This window comes from Lycium ferocissimum, chromosome 2 (assembly GCF_029784015.1).
Source record: "Lycium ferocissimum isolate CSIRO_LF1 chromosome 2, AGI_CSIRO_Lferr_CH_V1, whole genome shotgun sequence".
NCBI classification, from domain to species: domain Eukaryota; kingdom Viridiplantae; phylum Streptophyta; class Magnoliopsida; order Solanales; family Solanaceae; genus Lycium; species Lycium ferocissimum.
The window spans coordinates 70,118,127-70,139,167 of record NC_081343.1 but is presented as its reverse complement, the minus strand read 5'-3'; the positions used below and the strand labels follow the sequence as shown (position 1 = coordinate 70,139,167).

Sequence of the window (21,041 nt, the reverse complement as noted above, 5' to 3'; positions counted from 1 at the left end):
AGGTATATACAATTTGAAAATTGCCTAAATAAACAAAGGTATTATGATAATTTTGACTAATCAAAACTAATATCAAATGGCATGAGCATATGTATGTCAATATTTAAGTTACAGATCGAATTGGAATATGACCGTATGACGACAACAATACCGTGTCTATTTTCATTTAACGGTAACTTTGGGATTCTAGTTAGAATGTTGAGTAAAGTAATAGAATCAACTAAAATACGCAGTAAGATAATAGCAGACTAAGCTGGGCATACAAAAATAAAAATTTAGATAACGAATAAGGTAAATTTCACGATACATTATTATTTACAAATAATTGTCTCAAGGAGTAGAATACAGGGGCAAAATCAGCTGATTACATAATGGCTAAACGTGGTATAATAATGGAATGGATACGTCAAAAGGTTTTCCTAATTCTCTGGTCAATATATACAGGGAATAAAGACAGTAATAGCAAATAAGATCAAGTTTACAAAAGATACAGAGATTCTTTCAGACGAGAAACCAAGTGAGACTGCTTTTTAGCATGTTCTGGTAATAATTTGTTTAAGAGTTCTGAAGACGGTCCTTTCAGCTCTGCAAAGGATATTATATCTTATAATAAGAAAAACAACTATACATGAAGGGGGAAAAGTCAATTCCTAAGACTGGAGAAGAAGATAATAATGAAACCTTTAGGCCTAAAGTTGAACAGATGTGGCAATGGACGACACTTAGGAAGGCGAGCATTAGGGTAATGGATTTCATCAAATAAAGTGTGAGCAAGAGCTTCCAACTGCAAATTGAATCAAATAGATCACATACAAACATCATATACTAAAATTTCCTCACACAAATGTTTGCTGCCTCAAATTTGATATGGGATTTTCAACAGGTACTACTTTTTTTTTGCCTCTCATCACTGTGTTCGCAACTGGAAGAAAAGGAAAATGAAAACCGAGAGAGAAACTTATTACACTCACCGCGGTGCACCTCAGATTTGGAGAATACTGGAGAAGCCTTGAGGCAAGATTAACAGCTTCAGGAGGCATCCGCTTATGAAAGATCTGTATAATGCAGGGTTGCGGCCATGAGTTTTTAGATGCGCATGCATGCCATGCAATGCATCAGAAACTGTATCTTCTATACAGGAACATAGCTCAAGATTCTTACCTTGTGCCAGGGGTGAGCTTTGATTTGCGGGAACTTAACTCAGTGTAATTTGGATTCATACTCTTAATTTCTTCACGTATAGGTGTTCCAAGAACCTAAAAAGAATAGTTTGATTTATTGTATTGTGCAAGCCAAAAAATTTGAATCAACTAGCTGGGTACCTTGATTTTTTCGACGACCTGATCTACACCACTCTCACCAGGAAAGAGGGGCTACAGGTTTTGGAAGAGAAAAGATAAGCACAAAACGATCAGTTTCTATGACGTTTTTTCCTGTCTCAAAATAAATGGAATTGAACTCCAAAGGAAATGCAACCTGACCAAGAAGCAGTTCAGCTAGGACACAACCCACAGACCAAATGTCAATTGCATTGGTATACTCAGTTGCTCCAAATATTAGTTCAGGCGCATGATAATAATGTGAACAAATATATGAAATATTTGGCTCGCCTTTGACCTGTGAGGATGACCAAAATAGGATCATGAACTATCTAAACAAGATCACTAGATAAGACTAAGCCAATTCTTCCACCCACCCAACACACACGGAAGATGAATAAAGTCAAGAAAAGAATCAAAGTTATGTTATTTCAGCAAAATTCTTTCTTATATTGTTGAGTTCTGAAAGGTACTTCATCAATTCTTTCGATTTGATAAATCCCAATAACCAAACAATCAAATGCATAGGAACATCTTATAGCCCCATAAAACAAAATCAAAAGAGATTCCATAATTTTCTGGAACACTTTCATTTCCTGAGGATGGACACAATATAACTTCATACAACTTTCTCTATTTCTTGTAACATATTGTAAATGTGTCATAGTTATGACAATCCACAACCACCAGTGTTCCTTGAATTATCAAACAAAAATAACGCAGCTGTATTTACATCTTAAACTCATTCTAAGAAACCCTCTTCCGCAGACATGACTAGAAGTGATAGACGTCATCAACTACTTACAGTTGTAAATAACAAGTTGCAGTGTTTCACAGTTGTGGAAAAATGATTAAATAGAATATTTGTGTTCCGGACAAGTCACAATCAAACGATGACATGCTACTACTAAACTTCGGAGTGACGAGTAGCAGAAAGAGAAAGTCCAACTTAGGCCTCAAGCTTGAGAAGTAATATCAGGACTTTTGCGAGCTATAAAAAAATTTGCACTCCCAAAATCACAAAGCTTAAGCTGATGTGTGTGTGGGTTGACCTGCCATGGTAAATTGGAGTATTCAATATCACAATGCTTTTAGTTGATTGAGTTTAGCTTCAAGTACAAACCAGTAAATTCTGAGGCTCGATGTCCCTGTGGCAGACTCCTATCCCATGTATGTAAGCCAAAGCTCTAAATATCTGTAAGGTACATCATCAATCAAAAATAGGTCGCAACAAAGATATGCTAAGGTGGGTGTAAAGAAGAGGTATTGCTACGAGCCATAAGCAGTAACAACTGTTCACTCTACGAGTTTCTACAGCATAATAACAACAAACAAAATGATGCACGATTTTACTTCGTGCCAGATAAGGGCAACAGTTCTAAATATTATAATCTTTAACAATTATTACTACAACAGAGAACTAGTTATTAAAAGATATTAGAACTATGGAAGAACCTTTACCACTGCACATGAGGTCAATGGTTTAGGCCACAACCTAAATTTAGAGCTGCATGGGCTATCAAAAAAAAAAAAAAAAAAATTAGGGTTGCATGTAGGACAAAATGGTTGGAAAGGGAAGTGCACTAACCTCCAAAAAACAATTAATATCACATTAAGCGGTATATGAAAAAAATGATATAGCTACAGGGGTGAATTAGTCAAACCTCTTCTATATGCAGTTTAGCCGAAATTAAAAGAATCTTCCTTTGATTTAAAAAATTAAAGAGACATCTCCAATCTGATAATTGAGAGCAAGTCATTAATTTTGAAGATTATTTTACTGAAATACCTTTCTCATTTATTTCTTATCGTTTTTGACTATGAGATAAGTACTACAGTGTTTTCTGAAAATAGAAAAGAGCACTAATTGGGTAGAGTTAGGGGCTTCCCTGATCGAAGATAACCTTCTATATTATTTCTTGTTATTTATCCGTGAAGGATTTGGTCCCTTAAGAAAATTTGTACCAGGGTTGACATTGAAGAGGCTAGTATTGACATAATATTTTGATGAGGGACACAACATTTACACTTTTTACATACACCATAACAATTTGAAGACAATAAAGGAAATTAAAGGCAAAGGAGGTCTCCATAACAACTTGAGGCACCGTAGAGCAGAAGTCACCATCATCTTAAGCTATAGGGCCAGGTCCATTTAGTTCTATTACATTATAGGCAACATTCGTGTAATTCGCTATGTACAATGAGAGAAACTTGCATTTGAACTCAAATAGAATACCTGATATGTGTACAGCTTGACATATATCATAGGCATCCGTTGGTTTGCTTTGCTGTAATGTATTAACACACAGTAGACAGTTTCAGGTTCAAATTCTAGAACCAAATTTAGATAGAGCTCGTCCTTTTCTGTGGTAAAAAAGAAGCAGTGCTTCAGTGAAACAATACTAGGATGATCAAGAAGTCGCATAGTCTGCAATTCCCGATTCTTGTATCTCTTGTCCTGCAAGACCTTTTTTACTGCCACAGTTTCTCCTGTTTCAAGGCATTTGGCCTGCAATTTAGCTTCAAAATCAGTGACAATTTATTTAGTGAAGGGGGTATGTACTATTACTTTTTTTCCAGCCCCTGTGATACAAAAATCATGATTATGGCAGTGACTATCTGTGACATATAACCACTTATACCTTGAATACAATTCCAAAGGAACCCTGTCCAACAACTCGCTCCTCCATGTAACTAATGGTCTGAAAGCCAAAGAGAAAATTAGCAATAAAGCTTTTAACACCAAAAACCCACACCAGAAAGAGAGAATGCAGAGGGAATGATAAAAACGATCAGCAACCTAAGTTTAAAAGAACTTGCTCATATCATTTTATTTAATTATTTATATGTGGGATGAAGTATGGATAGGTTATTCACAAAAACAATGCCAGTCTAGCAGACATGGTAACTGAAGAGCATTTCAGTTATCAACCCAAGTCAGGAATACAACATTATGTTGAGTAGGACCGTGTAACCTCACCTAATTTGCAATTTTCCGTAACTATTATAAGCTACATCTTAAATAAGGCAGAGACCAAAGTGCTCGCCGACTCTCCTAAGATATTATCAACTTAATGTCAAGCAAAGTTATTCCTGTCATTGGACGCCCATTGTAGGTCCAATTTCTGAACTTTACAGAGAGCAATACCTTGTACATCTAAAATTCAGGAAAATTTAGAACAAACGTATGGGGAATGAATAGTTTTTCGGGGAAATAAACACTTTTCTACATCTGGAACGCACCAAGTCAATATGGTATGAGAAGGTTAACTAACTTCATGCCCTTAAACCTTTTCCGGAAGTAAGGAGTTGATATATAATGTTCGCTTCCTTTTTTGGGAGGACAAAGAAAAGAGATTGTTAGATTACAGCAAGAAACTTGATTTTATGTCTCACATAACAAACATAAGTAACGTGAGACACTTTAATTGCTTGACAAGTGAACTTGTGGTTGCCGTTGTTTAATTGAAGATTTTACCAGAGAAGGCAACACAAAAGTTTTCCGAATTAAGCACCGGAACAAAGCAAAATTTATTAAAGTTATTTCTTTTTTTGAGATTTTTTTTTTTTTTTTTTTTGAGAAAGATTTATTAAAGTTATTTTGATTCATGGTAGCGGATTAAATTGATAAGGATTTTTAGAGTAATATAGTCCTATTTATTTTATGAATTTATCAGAAAGAACAAAAATACTAAGTGAATTTTCGATAATCCCATGCGTAAGCAGAGGAAAGGAAAAGAACATTAGGAAATAAAAAAATATACAAGCAAAAGTAGAAAAGTCATGTAAGCTCATGTAAAGCACCGTCAACCTTAGCGTCTTTTAGTAGCGTTGAACAGTAAATATAACTCCATCTCAACCGTGAAAAAGAGGAGCATTTGCTATTCACGTCTAGGGAGATGCATGTCACTGATTTTTGGGTCCTTCGTAGAGTGCCTTAATTTGGAAAGCTTTTGAATTACCTTTATTGATTCGTTCTTCAACTAAACAAATGGTAAACAAAGTCACTTGTTACTTGTTAAGCAATTAAAGTTCCTTGCAGAAACATATGGATGTTATGTGATACACAAAACAAAATGTCTCGATCACAACTGCCAGGCAAGTCAAAAGAAATTGAAGAAAAAGAGGTTACTGCAAGGATGCCCCAGTAAGTGGAACCATTTTAGCCAAAAGTTACTTTTAATTTTATAAGATGGCTAAACATCTCTATCAGATGGTACGAATGTACGATGGTTACTTGACCTATTTTTATTTTTTTTTTAATTTCAAAAAGTAAAAAGAATAAAGGAAAAGAGGGAAAATGCTTGGTACTCTAATACAAAAACCTATACTAAATTAATAAAGGAGAATAAAGCAATCTCGTGAGGTAAAATCCAAGAACATATCTTTCTTTCAATTGTCTAAATTACATCAACGGAAACATAATACGAAAATCAGGATAATCTGACTTTCTGATTTGCAAAGCCATAATAATACTAATTTAGAAAAGATTTACTCATCAGATCCTTAGATCAATTACCAGCCGTAGCATAGATTGAGTTTTATTTACTGATTTTCAAACCAAAATGAAACTAATGCAAAGGGATTTATTCATGAAATCCACGAAAATAAATGCCATTTTTTCTCACAGCATGCAAATTCTTATCCTCTGGATTTGTCAGTTTTGGTGCAGGAACAACAATAAAAGATTAGTTACAAGTGTAACATAACATTTTTGAGGTTGAATCAAATGGCTGAAAATGTCACCTGCTTTGGCTGACCATTTTTTCCTCCAATAGTTGTCACAATGACGTGACCAGTTTCAGTTCCATTTCCATCCACTACAGCTGCTTCCATTTCCTTTCAGGCTATCATAGTGACACTTGCAAAGATAACCAAGCATAGACAAGAAAGATAACCAAGCATAGACAAGAAAAAAGAAACAAGACAAAGAGTATGCATCCTATTTCCAAGAACAACCTTTCCTTTTTTGTCATCTTTGATCTTCATTTCATTTATTTCTTTAGGGAGGTTGTCAATAAGCATGGCATCAGTTACAGGTTTGCCACCTGCTGAAGGCATTATACTGCCAGAGGCCATATCACCGAATTACAGACAAACTTGCTTATGGTACTGATAAACGGTTACGACTCAAATGACAGATCTTCAGCTTCTCAAAACCTGAATCATAAAGATACATAAATTAGACAGGACGCAAGTGATACCATACTAACACTCAGTATTGTGTCAGAGCAGATCATCGAATCTAGAATCGCCCTATGTAGACATTCATATAACATTGACCCTTATTGATCCAAGCAGAACCCTTGTCCCCTAACAAGACAAATAAAAAAGCATACTACCGCTATCTTCACATATTTAATGTCCTTGTGGCATATCTATGATAAGAAAGGATAACTTCCACATAAAAAGACATTTATGAAATCTTTTAATTGATACCAAGGCACTTTTAACATTTTGATAGGAGAGGTGAATAAGTCAAAAATAAGTTATTACATAAATACTCAGATAATTATCGACAACCAACAAAGAGAAGTTCAGTGCTTGTTGCAAACATGAAGCAGTTTGATATATTAAGTAGGTGCTCGGCCATAGATTTCAAATATATTTCCCTACTTTATTTGAATTTATGAAGTTGGAGTTGAAGATGGAGTTGTGTTTTGTTATACTTTTTGCAAAGGAGAGAAGAGATCGCCTTTATTTAGAATTTATGAAGTCGGAAAAAAGGTTTGGAGCACTTTTCCAAAATTTGGAATCCAACTCCAAGTTGGATTTGGAAATTTTATAACTAAACACTGATTTTGAAATAAAGTGAAAAATTATTCCCGAAAAAAGTGAATAATTCTCATGGCCAAACAGCTCCTTTCAAAAATTGTGTTCATCCTGAAACCCCTCTCAATTAAATACGTGCTTAAGTACTCAAAGTTAGTCAAGTGAGCCTCTAGAAGATCCAAAACTTAGCTTTTTAACTGTCTACCATTGTTCAGAGAACTCCTAGACGTTACAAAAACTTCGCTAGCTCATCATAAAGCCTCCGGAATTTTCTAATTGGAAGAAAACATAGCTTTCCATTAAATTGCGGCCATTTTTTTAGCTTACGAGCCTTAACAGGAAGCTACTAACATCCTACATTCTCAACCACAAAAATGCATGAGATCAAACTTGTTGCCGCAAACATATTTATGATTATTGCATCAACCAAATTTATATGATGTAAGGGTCGTTTGATAGCTGGTTAGAGTTATGCAGCTATTACTAATACAGGAATTAGTTACGAGGGAATCTATGTATTACTTTATGCAGGGTTTAATTATTCATGTATTAATTATTCCACCTGCAAAAAATAATACATAAATTCTCTCACAAGTTATATATGTATTAGTTATGTGGATTTTTAAATTACAAACCGAACACCGTATTAATTTTATATATGAATAACTTACCTCCTAATAAATTACCAAAAGTGGTATTATGATTTAATAGATGAATAACTTGCCTCCTACAACTTAACAATTAACAAGGACAGGGAAAACAGAAATACAAACAAAATAAAACTGAGCTGAGCAAAAAAGGCAACAAAAAGAGTAAATGTAAGATATGTACCTGCGGCAATGAAGTGAATTTCTCACATTTCGGCAAATTACTCTATTTTTTTTCTTTCTCACTTTCGATGCTCTGTGAATTTTGAAGGAGCTGAGCGGACCCCAACTAACTTTATCCCATTTTAGTTGATTGGAGTTTTGGGTGCACGAGATGGCCACGTGTAAGCTTCTAGATGGAGTTGTATGCTTACGTGTCATTATGTTGACTGGTAAAGTATTAATTCTAGCGAAGAACCACGTAAGCTGATTCTTTTAATTGGAGTGTTTTTTTTTTTCTGTTTCACGTGTAAGCTTTTTGTGAGCGTGCACAGATTACCAGCCTCAAACCCAAAATAAAAAGAGGATCATTCCTGGTTAATTCATGATAGTAATTTTTATGAAATAAATCATTTTATGGTAGTATTCAGAAGGTGGCCGATAATTCCGCCAGCCAGAATTTAGTTAAACCTCGTTTAAGAGTTTATTATTATATATAAACATTTTTTAATTAAAAAGCATATTCCATTTCCACAAAATATATACACCACATATTTGTTCCCATTTCTTAATTTTGCCAAAAACAGAATAAAAGGCTCAGATGAATTTTCCTGGGGGCGATCAAACATGAACATGAGCCAGCTAAAGTTAAATTATAAAGAAAAAAAAAAGAAGAATGTAGCGTTCTCACTTTATTTTTACTGTTATTAAAAAAAAAAAGAATATATATTGGTTTTTTTTTACTATTTCTAACAAGTTTATTTCACTGAGGTTAAAACAGGCTTTGGAACAGCCATCAAGATTGAAACTGGTACTCCAATTATATTAGGTCCCAAATCAGTCAATAGCGCTGTTCAACTCACATAGGCGAGGACTTTTCAGTGAGTGTATTGTTTAACTCCTTAATCCAATGTTGTAAATACTCCAGAGATTGAAGCTGCTTGTAAAGAGGTCAACCAATACTCCTTAAGATTCTATCAAGTATTTGAAGCAGCTATGGAAGCTGCTTGTAAAGAGGAAAACCTATAATTCTGGTTCACCAGAGCTCGTGTTTCGAGCAAAACCTATCTCATTCTCAGGAAACAACTGCCAACTCAAAATAGTATTCCAGTTGAAACTTGAAACGTTTTGCAATTAACCAAACATTTACTTCAGTTATACACAAAGCAAGTCCTGCAACTGGAAGGCAAAATAATTGCTCCAACAAACCCCGCTACATGAAGATCATCAGGATTACTATAATGGCTATATAGTTCTCAAATTTTAAAAGGGAAAAAAATGAACGGAACTCAAACCGAAGATGAACAGTCCAACAGGAGAACCCAAAGCAAACTCTTCAAGATACAAATTATAGTAGTTCACTGGATTGATGCTATCAATTAATTGTTCCAGCCCTCCCTTCGTCATTCTTTCTTCCAGCATATGAAGAACAATGGGTAAACCACAAGCACAAGTTTAACTGAATTGCGACCACAGCTCTAACTACAATCTGTTAAAACATTTTCAAAATCTGACATTATGGAGGCTCAAAATTTCTCCAAACACTCAGCTTTTATTGGAGCGGAGCGCCACTCAAGATCAAGACGTGATCCACCAGATTTTGCTCGCAACATGCCAACAAATGCAGCTCTAGACTGACATTGTTTATCATGATGTATCTAGTAGTACATCAGTAACTAACCAAATGTGTGACAAATTCAAACACATTTAAGTTCATTTCCTGTAGCCAAAGCAAACATGCACCACACAGGACGATCCCGAGACATGTAATTTCCAGCTGAAGTTATTTTGCAGGAGACGACTCTCGCACCATAGAGGGCAGATGTTCAGCAGCACACGTACACCAAACGAACTGTGGACCTGGGCATGGAAGTAGCATTGGCAGTCTGGGGAAGGATGATACTAAAGCTTTATCTCAAACTTTACTTCGTAACTCCACAATATATTCCCCCCCCCCCCCCAAACACCCTTTTTTAAATCTCTAAGACAGTACCGCACCCTCACAGTCTCTCTACAAACTGTGGCTCATGCTTAGCATGTGTACTCAATTTATTCAAGTTTCTGGACTTAAAAAATCCATCACGATTGATCAATTATATTTTGATGGGAAAACTGCCATCACCAAACATCAGCAGTGGCTGTTTAGGGATATTTACCAATTACTAAAAGGAACATATACATTAAAAGCTCTTCATTTAGCCCGTAGGTCATTTCTTGCCTGTCAGAGGTATAGCAATTTTCAAGGAAAATTAAATAGAAAGAGAGGTCAACAAGGCCATTTCTTGATTTTCAAGCTTGATCAAATGTACTTACAGTTCTTTTTCAGTACAAATTACTGTGGTAACCCTATCATTCCTAAACAGAGCAGTATCAGTAGAAGGATAAACCTCAGAGGACACACTTTTGGAAAGTTCCACATAGCACAGGTGTCTCGATCAATGGCAGACCAAAGTTCAGGAAAAGCTGGTATTCCCATTTTGTGCTTCATCACACAAACTCTGCATACATCAAGTAGCAAGTATTAAGCACATGCAGCAAGACAATAAGCAAATGAAATAAAGGTAAGGCATCAAAAACCTGAGGATATCTCATAGATATCAGTAAACTCATGATTTGCCAAATCCAACAGCTGCCTTCTTTATTTGCCGTGTAGTTATGCTTTCAGGGGTTGGCAACCCAGTCTTCTCCTCATATTTCTTTTCCAGAGCCTGTGAAATCCAGTTACAAAGATAAGCAACAAAAAACTTGGTGCCCAGGACTAATAATCAACAAAAAACTAGATGTATATCTCCAAACTTTAACAATCATCCACTAACCACTAATTCTTCACGGATGGTGTCCAGGACGTCATCAGTCATTTTTTCAAAGAAAAGAACTCCCTGCACATTGCTGACTTAAGTTAAAAAGAAATGTCCAAGGGGAACTAAGTATTGTATTTAAAACAAATTGTGCATTCATGTGTTCTCTAATGAACATTCATCAAAGACTGCATACATAGTATACACTAATACAGATTTCTGGATTCAACCAGTAGCACTATTGCGTAGTCTAGTAAGAAGAATCAGAACTGGGAAGAATTCTGAATTCAAGTCTTTCCAGTTCTTACTATTTTTATTGGACTGCTCAACGTACAGTTACTGCAATTGGAAAGACCTTTTTATTGAGAGTGAGAAAGACTTATACAACATTATATCTGAATCAAAGTAAACGAAAAGGGAAAATGTGTGAGTGAGAGAGCATGCAAATTCCAAACAACCATAAGTTTTGGGTAAATTCAGCTAAACACAGCTCCTGCATTCATGGAAATGATAAAAGAACCTGCAGGTGATCAAATTCATGCTGGAAGACTCGTGCTGGAAGCGCAGACAAGCTTATCTCAAACCTTGCACCATTAATGTCCTGTGCGTCGACCTTAACTGAGTCTGGTCTCTGCAACACAGAGCATATATAGATAGTCTAGTGAGTAAAAATTTAGAAAAGCAAAAGACTTCACAATCCAAATAGCAGATTCAGGTTTCTAGACGCTAAAGCAGTTCGCCAACAAATATTTATCAGGTAAGCATTTGTAAAATGCATAGTGTTTTAGGCTTGCATTTCTACTTCAAATACAGTGACACTGTTTGCACAAGTCACCCATAATACATAATCCAAAAGATGGAAGAATAAGCAGCTCTATGTAAACTCTTTACCGGGTTAATGAGCCAGAAGAAGATGTATAACGTATAAATTGAAGTTCCTTGTTGAATAGGGAGACACTTGCGAACTAGAGGATTAGGATTTCTTTTGATGTTAAGTTCTTGAGATGCTGTCTACTTTATGGGATACACGCAAGCCTATTTAACAAAATTGAGCATTCGTTGAAAAGTTTGGAATTGAGTGACTTAAGGATGCGTACAATAGACCCTTCTGGTCCGGCCCTTCCCCGGACCCCGCACCTAGCGTGAGCTTAGTGCACCGGGCAGCCTTTCATTTAAGGACTTCTAAGTATCGATTAGATACATATAAGTTTAACTGCTAGTATGAATCACATTTGCATTTCCCCAAATCAAGAGAAGGTGCAGGCTTCCATGAAAGCTAGAACCAGCTCACTGGAGCAATATTTCCCAGAGCAGGAGACAGCAAATACAATTCCTCACATTGGTGTAGTATACCAAATACAACAAGATAAATGCTAGGAAAGACTCGCACAGGTTGGAAATTTAGCAACCTTACCATCCTTTCATATATATTTACGACTAACCTCGTCATGTCATGAGCTGGTAATATGGTATGAACAATAACAACTACCGTCAATCCCACGCAAGTCGGGTTCAGCTATATAAATCCTCACTGACTACGTCGCTCCATTAAGGCTCATAATATACCAATATTATACAAGATAGAAAATAAAAAGTACTAGGAGTTTTCTCTATTTTCTAATTTTTTATTTAACATATATACACACATACACACATATATATTTTTTTTAAAAGAAAAGTATCAACTGCACAGCAGCTTGTTGAGAGATTCGAACAGATGAACTCAATCATAATTGATCACACTCGACCACGCGGTTCATATTTGATCTCTCTCTCACACTCACACACATACAGTAATGTAGTAGACTGATTTGCTGTCAAACAAATAATGGTTAATAGGTCCAAATACCTGAACATCACCATATATCTCTGGAAAAGATAAGCAACCTTCATCATAAAGTATAATCCTCCTAGAATATCTACTAACACGTGGATTGACGAGAACAATCTCCTCCCCCTCTCCACGTTCACCAGCTGCATTAAATACCATTAGCTGAACGTTCATTCCAACTTGTGGTGCAGACAACCCAATGCCATCAGTTCTGCATAAAAACAAAACCAAGCAATCCTTTACACTCCTCTAAACAGCAAGCTTTTCTTATAAACCAAAACAAAACAAAAAAAGTATCTACTAACTAAAACATCAACAATCCAGCTTACCAACTCAATAAATCAATCAATTACACCTCAATTCCAGACTAGTTGGATTTCGTTATGCTAAATCTATGTTACCACTCCAGTCATGCTTTGTGAAGCTCACATAGAATGAGTTATCCAGTTTACTAATTGAGCAGCTAATTTTTGCATTAAAATAAGGAAGAAATTGCAGGGTTTGCCCTTCAAATGGGCTGGTCTTTAATGTTTGCCCTTCATCATCGAACTTATGCCTAGCGGGGCATAAGTTCTTTAAGGGCGCGGTATAACTTGTAGGTCATGCGAAAATATAAACTTATGACCGGCGAAAAAAATGGCAAAAATTAAAGAGCAACACAAAATAGGGGCAAAAGTGCAAATGACCCTAAAATAAATTATCCAAAGGATAAGTAGTGAAAATTTTTAAGAAACAAGTGAACTCACTTGTACATAATATCGAACATTTCATCAACTAACTTCTTCAAATTATCGTCAAATGTAGCAATCCTTTTGTTCTTTGCTCTCAGGATTGGGTCTGGATATTCTACAATCTTCAAAGGCCCCTCAAAGCTCAAATCAGCAGCTACCCCACACACACACAGAGACAAAAAAAAAAAATATCAATTTGCGAAAAGAAAGTGAGTGAATAATTTAGGTTAGAACTAGTATAAATATGTTTACCAGTAGCCAGTTCGTCTCCTTTGGTTTTGAAAGATGAAGTTCGCCTAGCTTGAGCGTATACAGCCAATTTTGGAGGTTTATTACTACTTGTGGAGAAAAATAACCAGCTAGCTGATTTATATAGATGAAGACTATAGTTAATAGGGGAGACAGCTGTGCGGTGAATGAAGAAGGGATGGAGAGCGCGAGCGAATGAAGAAGAAGAAGAGGCCCAAATTGCGGCAGCCATTGCCACACGCTATCTCGGCTATGTGCAGCAAAGTAATGTTAGTTCTTCGCGTTTTGTTGCATTCGAATTTAGGATTTACTAACCATTTGGGTTCCATTTTTCAGTTGCCCCAAATATTTTCCTGATGCATCAAGCTTGCTATTTTTTTGCGAAATTGAACAAAATGGTCCTTAATGTATGGGTTTTGATGGAAATGGTTCATGATGCATTTCAAAAAATGATCAATTTGGTCCTAAGTCATATAAGTAAAGGATATTGTTACTTTTGCTATCAAAATAAACTAAGGCCCTCGTCATCTTCCTCCATACATAATAGATATTCTAGGGCTTTTTTCATACTCCATTAAATATATCCACCATAAGATTGCAATTTTCTTCAAGCTATACCCTTTCATCGAAGGCATACAAGAAGGTGTCTTTGTTTTGTAATTTAATAGCTCACAGCTCACGTGCATAGAGGCAAATTTATGTGATTTTAGGGCACATGAACACATGGTCTTTTTGCAAAATTAGATATTTAATGTACATATTTTTTTAAATTGATCTAATGTATCCTGATGGAACTCATGCTATGAAAAGGCTTAATGGTGCACTTGGTTAATAGCTTAGTTATTCACCAATAAGAATTAGGATCAATTCTCACTTAGTGCGTTTTTTTTTCCCTTTCTTTAATTGTGCAACCGTGTTTTAGAAATCCTAAATTCGTCTCTACACGTACAATGCACATGCCGTGGGTGTCTATTTATTTTGACAACAAAAGTAACAATTATCTTTATTTATATTACTTAGGATAAATTAATCACTTTTTGAAAAACATTTAAGGACTATTTCCATCATATTTATACAAAAAAGAACTAAATCGAATCAAAGCCCGTAAATTAAGGACTATTTTGATCATTTCCTCCTATTTTTTTATTTAAACATTTATTGAATCGGACTAACTTGGATTCACACCCATATATCCACTATACTACTATAGGAGTAAAGGAATCTCCACTAATGGTTCTCTCATTTATTTCAATGCATTCCTCACGGTATTAAGCTTAGCATCTTAAATTTGCAACTCTGAAGTTAATATCATAAATTTGAACCTTAGCTTTGCATTTACTGCCATCTATGGTGCACTGCCTTGAGGAACGGAAGAAGTCTTTGGCAGGGCCTCAGAAAAATTCATGTTGCACAACAGGGACCATGGCTATCCATGGGTGACTATAATGCAATATATATAGCTGAAGATAGATTGGTTGGATCACTTGTACTGGCAACAGAGGGTTTGAGATTTTGAATCATTCTTGGAGGATACAAGTATGGCAGTAATGAAGTACAGTGGAAGGGAATACACTCGAACAAATAATCACACCTATAGTAGAATTGATTTGGCCCTAGTGAATGCTAAGTGGATGCTTGATATGCCTCTATTAGAAGTACTAATAACAGACCCGGGGTGCTCTGATCATTCACCCTTGAGCATCACTATGAATTAGGAGGAAGATAAAAGACCAAAACCATTCAAGTTCTTAAACCACCTAGCTAAACATAAGAAGTTCCAAAAGATAGTAAATGATGCTTGGCATAAGAGCAGGAGGACCTATAAACTGGCAGGAGTATGGTAAAAACTCAAAGATGTGAAGCAAGCCTTGAAACTACTAAACTGGTCTAAATACCATAGAGTGAAGGAGAGACTTAAAGTGTATAGGCGGCAAGAATGCAGGGACCTCAGCACTACGAGGGCAGTGCAACCGACCCCACAAAATCTAATTGATGTAGAAAAGCAGCTTAAACTAGACTTGGAAAAGTGGTTGATGATTGAGGAGAGTATAGTAAAGCAAAATTCAAGGGTTCAGTGGCTAAAACTTGGGGATGGAAATACAGCTTATTTTCATGCTAGCTTGAGGAATAGAGCTGCTCAAAATAGAATAACTAGGCTAAAAACATCAACTGGATCACTAGAAGGAAGGACATCGAGGAGGAAATACTTAGCTTTTACAAGAAACTCTTAGGAGCTTGTGCCCCCCAACTACCTGCAGTGAACTCAGTTGTAATGAGAGGGACCTGTATTAAACAGGCTTCAACAACTACAGTTAATTGAAGTTGTAATAAGACAGGAAGTGGTACAGGGTTACTAATAGATTACAACTAGTGATGGATGGATTGGTAGATAAGAGTCAGTCTGCATTTCTACCAGGGAGACTCATTAATGACAATATTATCCTGAGTAATGAGTTGGTTAAAGGATATGGGAGAAAAGGGGTGTCTCCAAGATGTATGCTAAAAGTTGACATGAAAAAGGCTTATGATTCTGTGGAGTGGAGATATCTAAAGCAAATCCTAGTCCATCTTCAGTTTCCTGATAAATTTGTAAATTGGATATATCAATGCATTAGCATAGTTTCATACTCAATTCTCATCAATGGACAACCTAGTCCCCCTTTTCCAGCAAAGAAAGGATTAAGACAAGGTGATCCATTGTCCCTTTATTTGTTTGTGCTAGCTATGAAGTACTTAACCAGACTTATTAAGAAGTTGAGACACATCCCAGACTTCAATTACCACCCTAAATGTGAGAGAATGAACATTGTGCAACTAAGTTTTGCTGATGATCTATTGTTATTTAGCAGAGGGGATACAGGGTCTATTAAATTGTTATATGGCTTGTTCATAGAGTTTTCAGCTGCATTTGGTTTGGCTGCTAATACTGATAAAAGCTCCATTTACTTTGGAGGTGTTTCAAATGAAGATCAGGAGGAAATATTGCAGGACTTGGGGTTCTCGCAAGGTACTTTCCCATTTAGATACTTAGGAGTGCATGGGTGTGTGCTAAAAAGAGTCTATCCTTCCAATTCCAACATTTGATAGATAAGATTATGGGAAGAATGCAGAATTGGACATCCAGGTTCCTCTTTTATGCAGGGAGAACTCAGCTCATAAAAAGTGTATTATTCTCAGTTCAAGTATTTTGGTCTCAAGTCTTTATACTGCCTAAAAAAGTGATTAAATGCATTGAAAGTTTGTGTAGGAAGTTCCTGTGGAGAGGAGGTGTGGACACATCAAAGAAAGCACTGATTGCATGGGAGACATGATGTAGTCGTAGAACTGCAGGGGGTCTTAATTTTTTGGACATCCAGACTTGGAATAGGGCTGCAATCTGTAAGCTTTTGTGGAACATTTGCAAAAAAAAGGATAAGATGCGGGTTCAATAGGTGCATATGTACTATGGTAAGCAAGGAATTTGGGGGGGGCACCTCGAAGCTTACGGATAATGAGAAAATACTCAAGCTTGTGAATATTTTCAAAGTCTTTGGCTAGAATGAAAATTATGTGATGCAATTGGAAAAATTCTCAATCAAACAAGTATATCTCAAACTCAAGGGGGAGTATCAAAAGGTTTCCTGGAGAAAACTAATATGCAATACAGTTGCTTGCCCCAAATGGATGTTCATACTATACCTAGCTTTCCATAGAAGACTACTAACCAAAGATAGGCTGGCTGGATGAGAGTGTGTGGAAGATGTAACTTGTGTGCTATGTGATGCTGAGGTGGAGACAATAAACCAATGTGATATTGAGGTGGAGACAATAAGCCACCTGTTTTTTAGTTGCATTGTCTTAACTCAGATCTGGCAAAAGATCCTGAACTGGATCAATATCCATAGACAAGCGCAAACCTGGGATGAAGAAATGAAGTGGGATATTGATCAATATCGAGGGAAACAACCAGCAGCTGAGATTTACAAGATGGGACTAGCTGGGACTATTTACTACATATGGTAGGAAAGGAATTAAGGAATTTTTCAAGGGAAGACTAGAGATATTGCAACACTTGTGAGGCAGATTGTTCAGGAAGTACATATCAGGGGATGATTGAAACCAAGACTGGCCATGCTGCTGAATTTTATGAATTTCTATCCACAGTGAAGCTTGACTTGTATACATGTGTTAGTGATACTCTGAAGCTTATGTTTTGATAGAGTAGTTTGGAGTAAGAGGTAGTAGTTATGCACAGAACTGGGAGCTGTCCAGAGTCTATTTTTTAGCTTTGTAATTCTCACTTGGTAATAAAATCATTTATTTACCAAAAAAAAGCAACTTTAGATTAACTTTACTTTTGTTTATATTTAGTCTCTTTATTGTACCTTGTAACCACTGTGTTATTCTAATTGACAATCAAATAATGACATTAATGTAAATAATTTGAATAAATGAAATAGTACACAATTAACATGCCATCACTCCTCTCTCCATGTATGATGAATGATAGACCTATATCTTCCTCACTTTCTTGATCTTTCCCTCCAATATCCGCAGATTCCTTTTCATTTGATCATAAACATGTGTGCTGTATGAAGAAAAATTTGCTGATCATTTACATCTGACGATAGTTTAGGCACAACTGTTACAGAGAGTTTGTTGCTTGCACTGCTGTTTTGAATTTAGCCACCGGAGGCAGTCCTATCTTCATTCCATAATTTTTCTGGTGATGTGGGCCTTATTTGACACAAATCCAAATTAGTAGGGGTTCCAATGGCAGTATCGGACATCGGGTGAAAAACAAAACAAAAAAAGGGGGGCCTTGACTGGTTTCCAACAAAAATTGCTATCAAGGCAGACCAATAACTACTAAGCCTCAAAGCCAAGTAAGTGGGGGTTGGTTTTGGTTATTATATGAATAGTCACTTGTCATCTCGTTCCCTTTGTCTTAGTCTAACAATAAATTACGGGGAAAAAACTAAACAATAAAATGGATCAGTAAATATGCAGTTTTACTGACCCAGTGTTCTGTTTGGCTCTCTTTTAATTCAATTCTGCAGGCACGAAAAAAATATTCCCACAACTGTAACTGTTGTTATTGATTCTTCGTCCGGAGAATTTTTCACGTAGAATCCTAAGGGGTGGTTTAATAGGAGGGATAAGTTATTCCATGTAGATGGGATTGGGTAGGCTAGGATGAGATAACTTATTCCACATTTTATCCCGTATAAATGGGATTAGGTGGAATACCAAAGAAGTTATCCCACTAGCCAAACATGGAATAATTCCAATTTCATCGGACTAATAATTCCATCCCATCCGATTACTCTTACCAAACGACCTTAACAGTACAATCAAGGAGATATGGTGATCCTGATCCACAGAGGTTCATTAGTGGTCACAGGACCATAACAACTTCACTCTTGAGATAATACTTAATGATTTAAATCATATTTCAACACAATCGATCAACATAACAATCAATCAACCATACTTTAATTCAAAACTAAAGTATGAATCCTCTATAGCTGTACGGCGTATCTCATAATTACAACAAATTGCTACCATAATGTGTTATTTATCCCCTGTTAAAGGGATAATACTTTGATATCGATACTAATTATGCATCTTCAATTTGGCGTTTAGGGTCAATCAACAAAAAGCTTGATTAATTATAGACTCGTTATAGCTTATGGCTCATAGTTCGCTAGTTAATTAATGGCCCATGCTCTCTCATCCACTCAATAAAAGTGGCCAATTTTAAAGCCCTTCGAATTCCAAAATTTTACCCAAAAAAAATTTTAAAAAATGGCTTGGATTAATGGCAAATGCAGTGTCATCACCCTGCACCCTTTATCAATTGAACATCTCATTTTCCACTGGCATTGCTTTAAGTTGTGTGTCTTTTTCCTTCTTGGCTTTCCAACTAAGGACACCCCATTATACTTGTACCTATTGGATGTTAATAGTAATGGAGCAGGAAATTTTGATAAAGGCGATATCAAGTTTTTGGGAAGCTAAAAGTTTTTTTTTTTTTTTTTGTAATATAAAAAAAAACGTACTTATTTTAGATAGTTGATGTATTTGACCAAACTTTTAGGAAAATAAATACTTCTTTTGTCCCAATTTATGTGTCACTTTTTTAAATTTTGAGAGTCGACATATAATATTTTATTTTTTTTAAAATAAAAGTTACATATTTGGAAACTATGTATGAAGTACTATAAGTCACAAATTAACAATTCAAAATATTTAAAAAGGCATATGAAAAAATTATGGTCAATGAAAAACTTGTTTTGACTCTAGAAATCCTAACGGTGCCACATAAATTGAGACAAAGGGAGTAAGTATTTTAAGTAGAAGCAAAGCTGCAAAAAGTAGCTAGCTTTTCTTATAAGTATTTTTGGAACATTCGTAAAACACGTAATGTTGTTGTAATATTGACAAAAGTAATTTTCAAATTGATTAGTTAAATACATTGCTATTTTTCAAAAGTACTTTTTTCGAAAAACATTAATTACAAAAAAATAAGAATTTTTTTGAAGGTTGGTAAAATAGGCTATAACAAACTTTAAAATTTAACCAGTGACATAAAAGTAATTCTCCATTTTTGGTAAGTGGTAAGTCTCTTGAGCAGTCGTAGTCATATTAGATGGATAGAAGATTGATTAAGTGCACTTGGAGTTTGTAGAATTAGGTATAATCATTTGTCATCCACACAGAAGTTTTGTCGAAGAAAGACAAGAAGGGAACAAAAACAATACAATTGAGAAGTATGGTTTACACTAAATTAATGAATCTTTGTAACAAGACTAGTTCCTAACAAATCTCACCCCTTAAATGGTCCTCCATTTGGATTATGCATGCATCATCAACCACTCATAAATACTTAAGAATTAATGGACCTGTCTTCTTAATCATCCTATTCCTAACTATACAAAGCTTGATACTTCACTTCTAAAGTTCTTTGGAAGCAACACTACTCGCAGCTTATTATTATTATTATTATTTTTTAAGATCATAAATTAATGATGTATTTATAGGGATATACGAATATTATTTGGACATAATCCAGTTCATGGCCATATATTTCTCTTTTAACACTTTAGGCTACTTTTTATAAATTAAAGAAAGTTAAAGAAAAATTGACTAAATCACGGAAGATATCATGCCACCCTTAATGTGTGAAATCGGGAGCTTGTTTGTAATTGCTTTTTAATTTTGGTGAATGAGTTTACTTCGGAAGGTACTTTAGAAAGAGTGGAAGCCAAGAAGGGAAAAGGCGAAAAGAGTAAAGAAAAAGAAATAGATGTGGGGATAAAGCAGCAGAAAGTGGGTAAAGGTCAGTGAGAGGCTGACACGTGGATCATAAAATGCGTTGCCACATTGATTCTTTCCAAATAGTCTAGTATGAAAACAAGAATTATCTAACGCTAGTCGTTTGGTTGCCGGTTAGGAAGAGAATTATTCGGAAAAAGATTCAGTCAAGTACAATTATGTCAAATAATATTTAATGGTCTTATAGATCCATGTCATGTGTACTATAAAATAAT

The 21,041-nt window shown here is 35.6% G+C and overlaps 2 protein-coding genes and 1 long non-coding RNA gene across 3 annotated transcripts; 1 reads left to right on the top strand and 2 right to left on the bottom strand.

Moving 5' to 3' along the window:
- Nucleotides 1–286: 286 nt before the first annotated feature.
- LOC132047214 (shaggy-related protein kinase epsilon) lies at nucleotides 287–10,012 on the bottom strand. Its single transcript, XM_059438175.1, is given in 14 exon segments — nucleotides 287–585; nucleotides 682–784; nucleotides 972–1,055; nucleotides 1,162–1,199; nucleotides 1,202–1,256; nucleotides 1,323–1,373; nucleotides 1,477–1,617; nucleotides 2,312–2,371; nucleotides 2,443–2,514; nucleotides 3,559–3,831; nucleotides 3,965–4,024; nucleotides 6,069–6,161; nucleotides 6,282–6,482; nucleotides 7,926–10,012. Coding segments are annotated over 13 exon segments (1,257 nt in total). The 5' UTR covers nucleotides 6,402–6,482; nucleotides 7,926–10,012; the 3' UTR covers nucleotides 287–478.
- Nucleotides 10,013–10,166: 154 nt separating this feature from the next.
- On the bottom strand, nucleotides 10,167–13,840 carry LOC132047213 (peptide deformylase 1B, chloroplastic). The gene is made up of 7 exons (XM_059438174.1): nucleotides 13,513–13,840; nucleotides 13,276–13,414; nucleotides 12,548–12,740; nucleotides 11,219–11,329; nucleotides 10,717–10,779; nucleotides 10,478–10,608; nucleotides 10,167–10,398 (listed from the first exon to the last, which is right to left on the bottom strand). Exons 1-6 carry the CDS (start codon nucleotides 13,739–13,741, stop codon nucleotides 10,507–10,509), a joined length of 837 nt encoding a protein of 278 aa, XP_059294157.1. The 5' UTR covers nucleotides 13,742–13,840; the 3' UTR covers nucleotides 10,167–10,398; nucleotides 10,478–10,506.
- A 3,297-nt stretch (nucleotides 13,841–17,137) lies between these two features.
- Nucleotides 17,138–17,822, top strand: LOC132048392 (uncharacterized). Its single transcript, XR_009412958.1, has 2 exons — nucleotides 17,138–17,277; nucleotides 17,308–17,822. It is a non-coding gene; the product is annotated as an uncharacterized LOC132048392 (long non-coding RNA).
- The last annotated feature ends 3,219 nt before the right edge of the window (nucleotides 17,823–21,041 follow it).

Coding starts and splice junctions, on each gene's coding strand:
- LOC132047213 (XM_059438174.1), bottom strand. CDS start 13,741: ATGGCTGCCGCAATTTGGGCCTCTTCTTCTTCTTCATTCGCTCGCGCT. Junction 12,741..13,275: donor ATGTTCGATATTATGTACAA/GTGAGTTCACTT, acceptor GTTTTTATGCAG/AACTGATGGCATTGGGTTGT. Junction 11,330..12,547: donor AGATATATGGTGATGTTCAG/GTATTTGGACCT, acceptor TCTGTGTTGCAG/AGACCAGACTCAGTTAAGGT.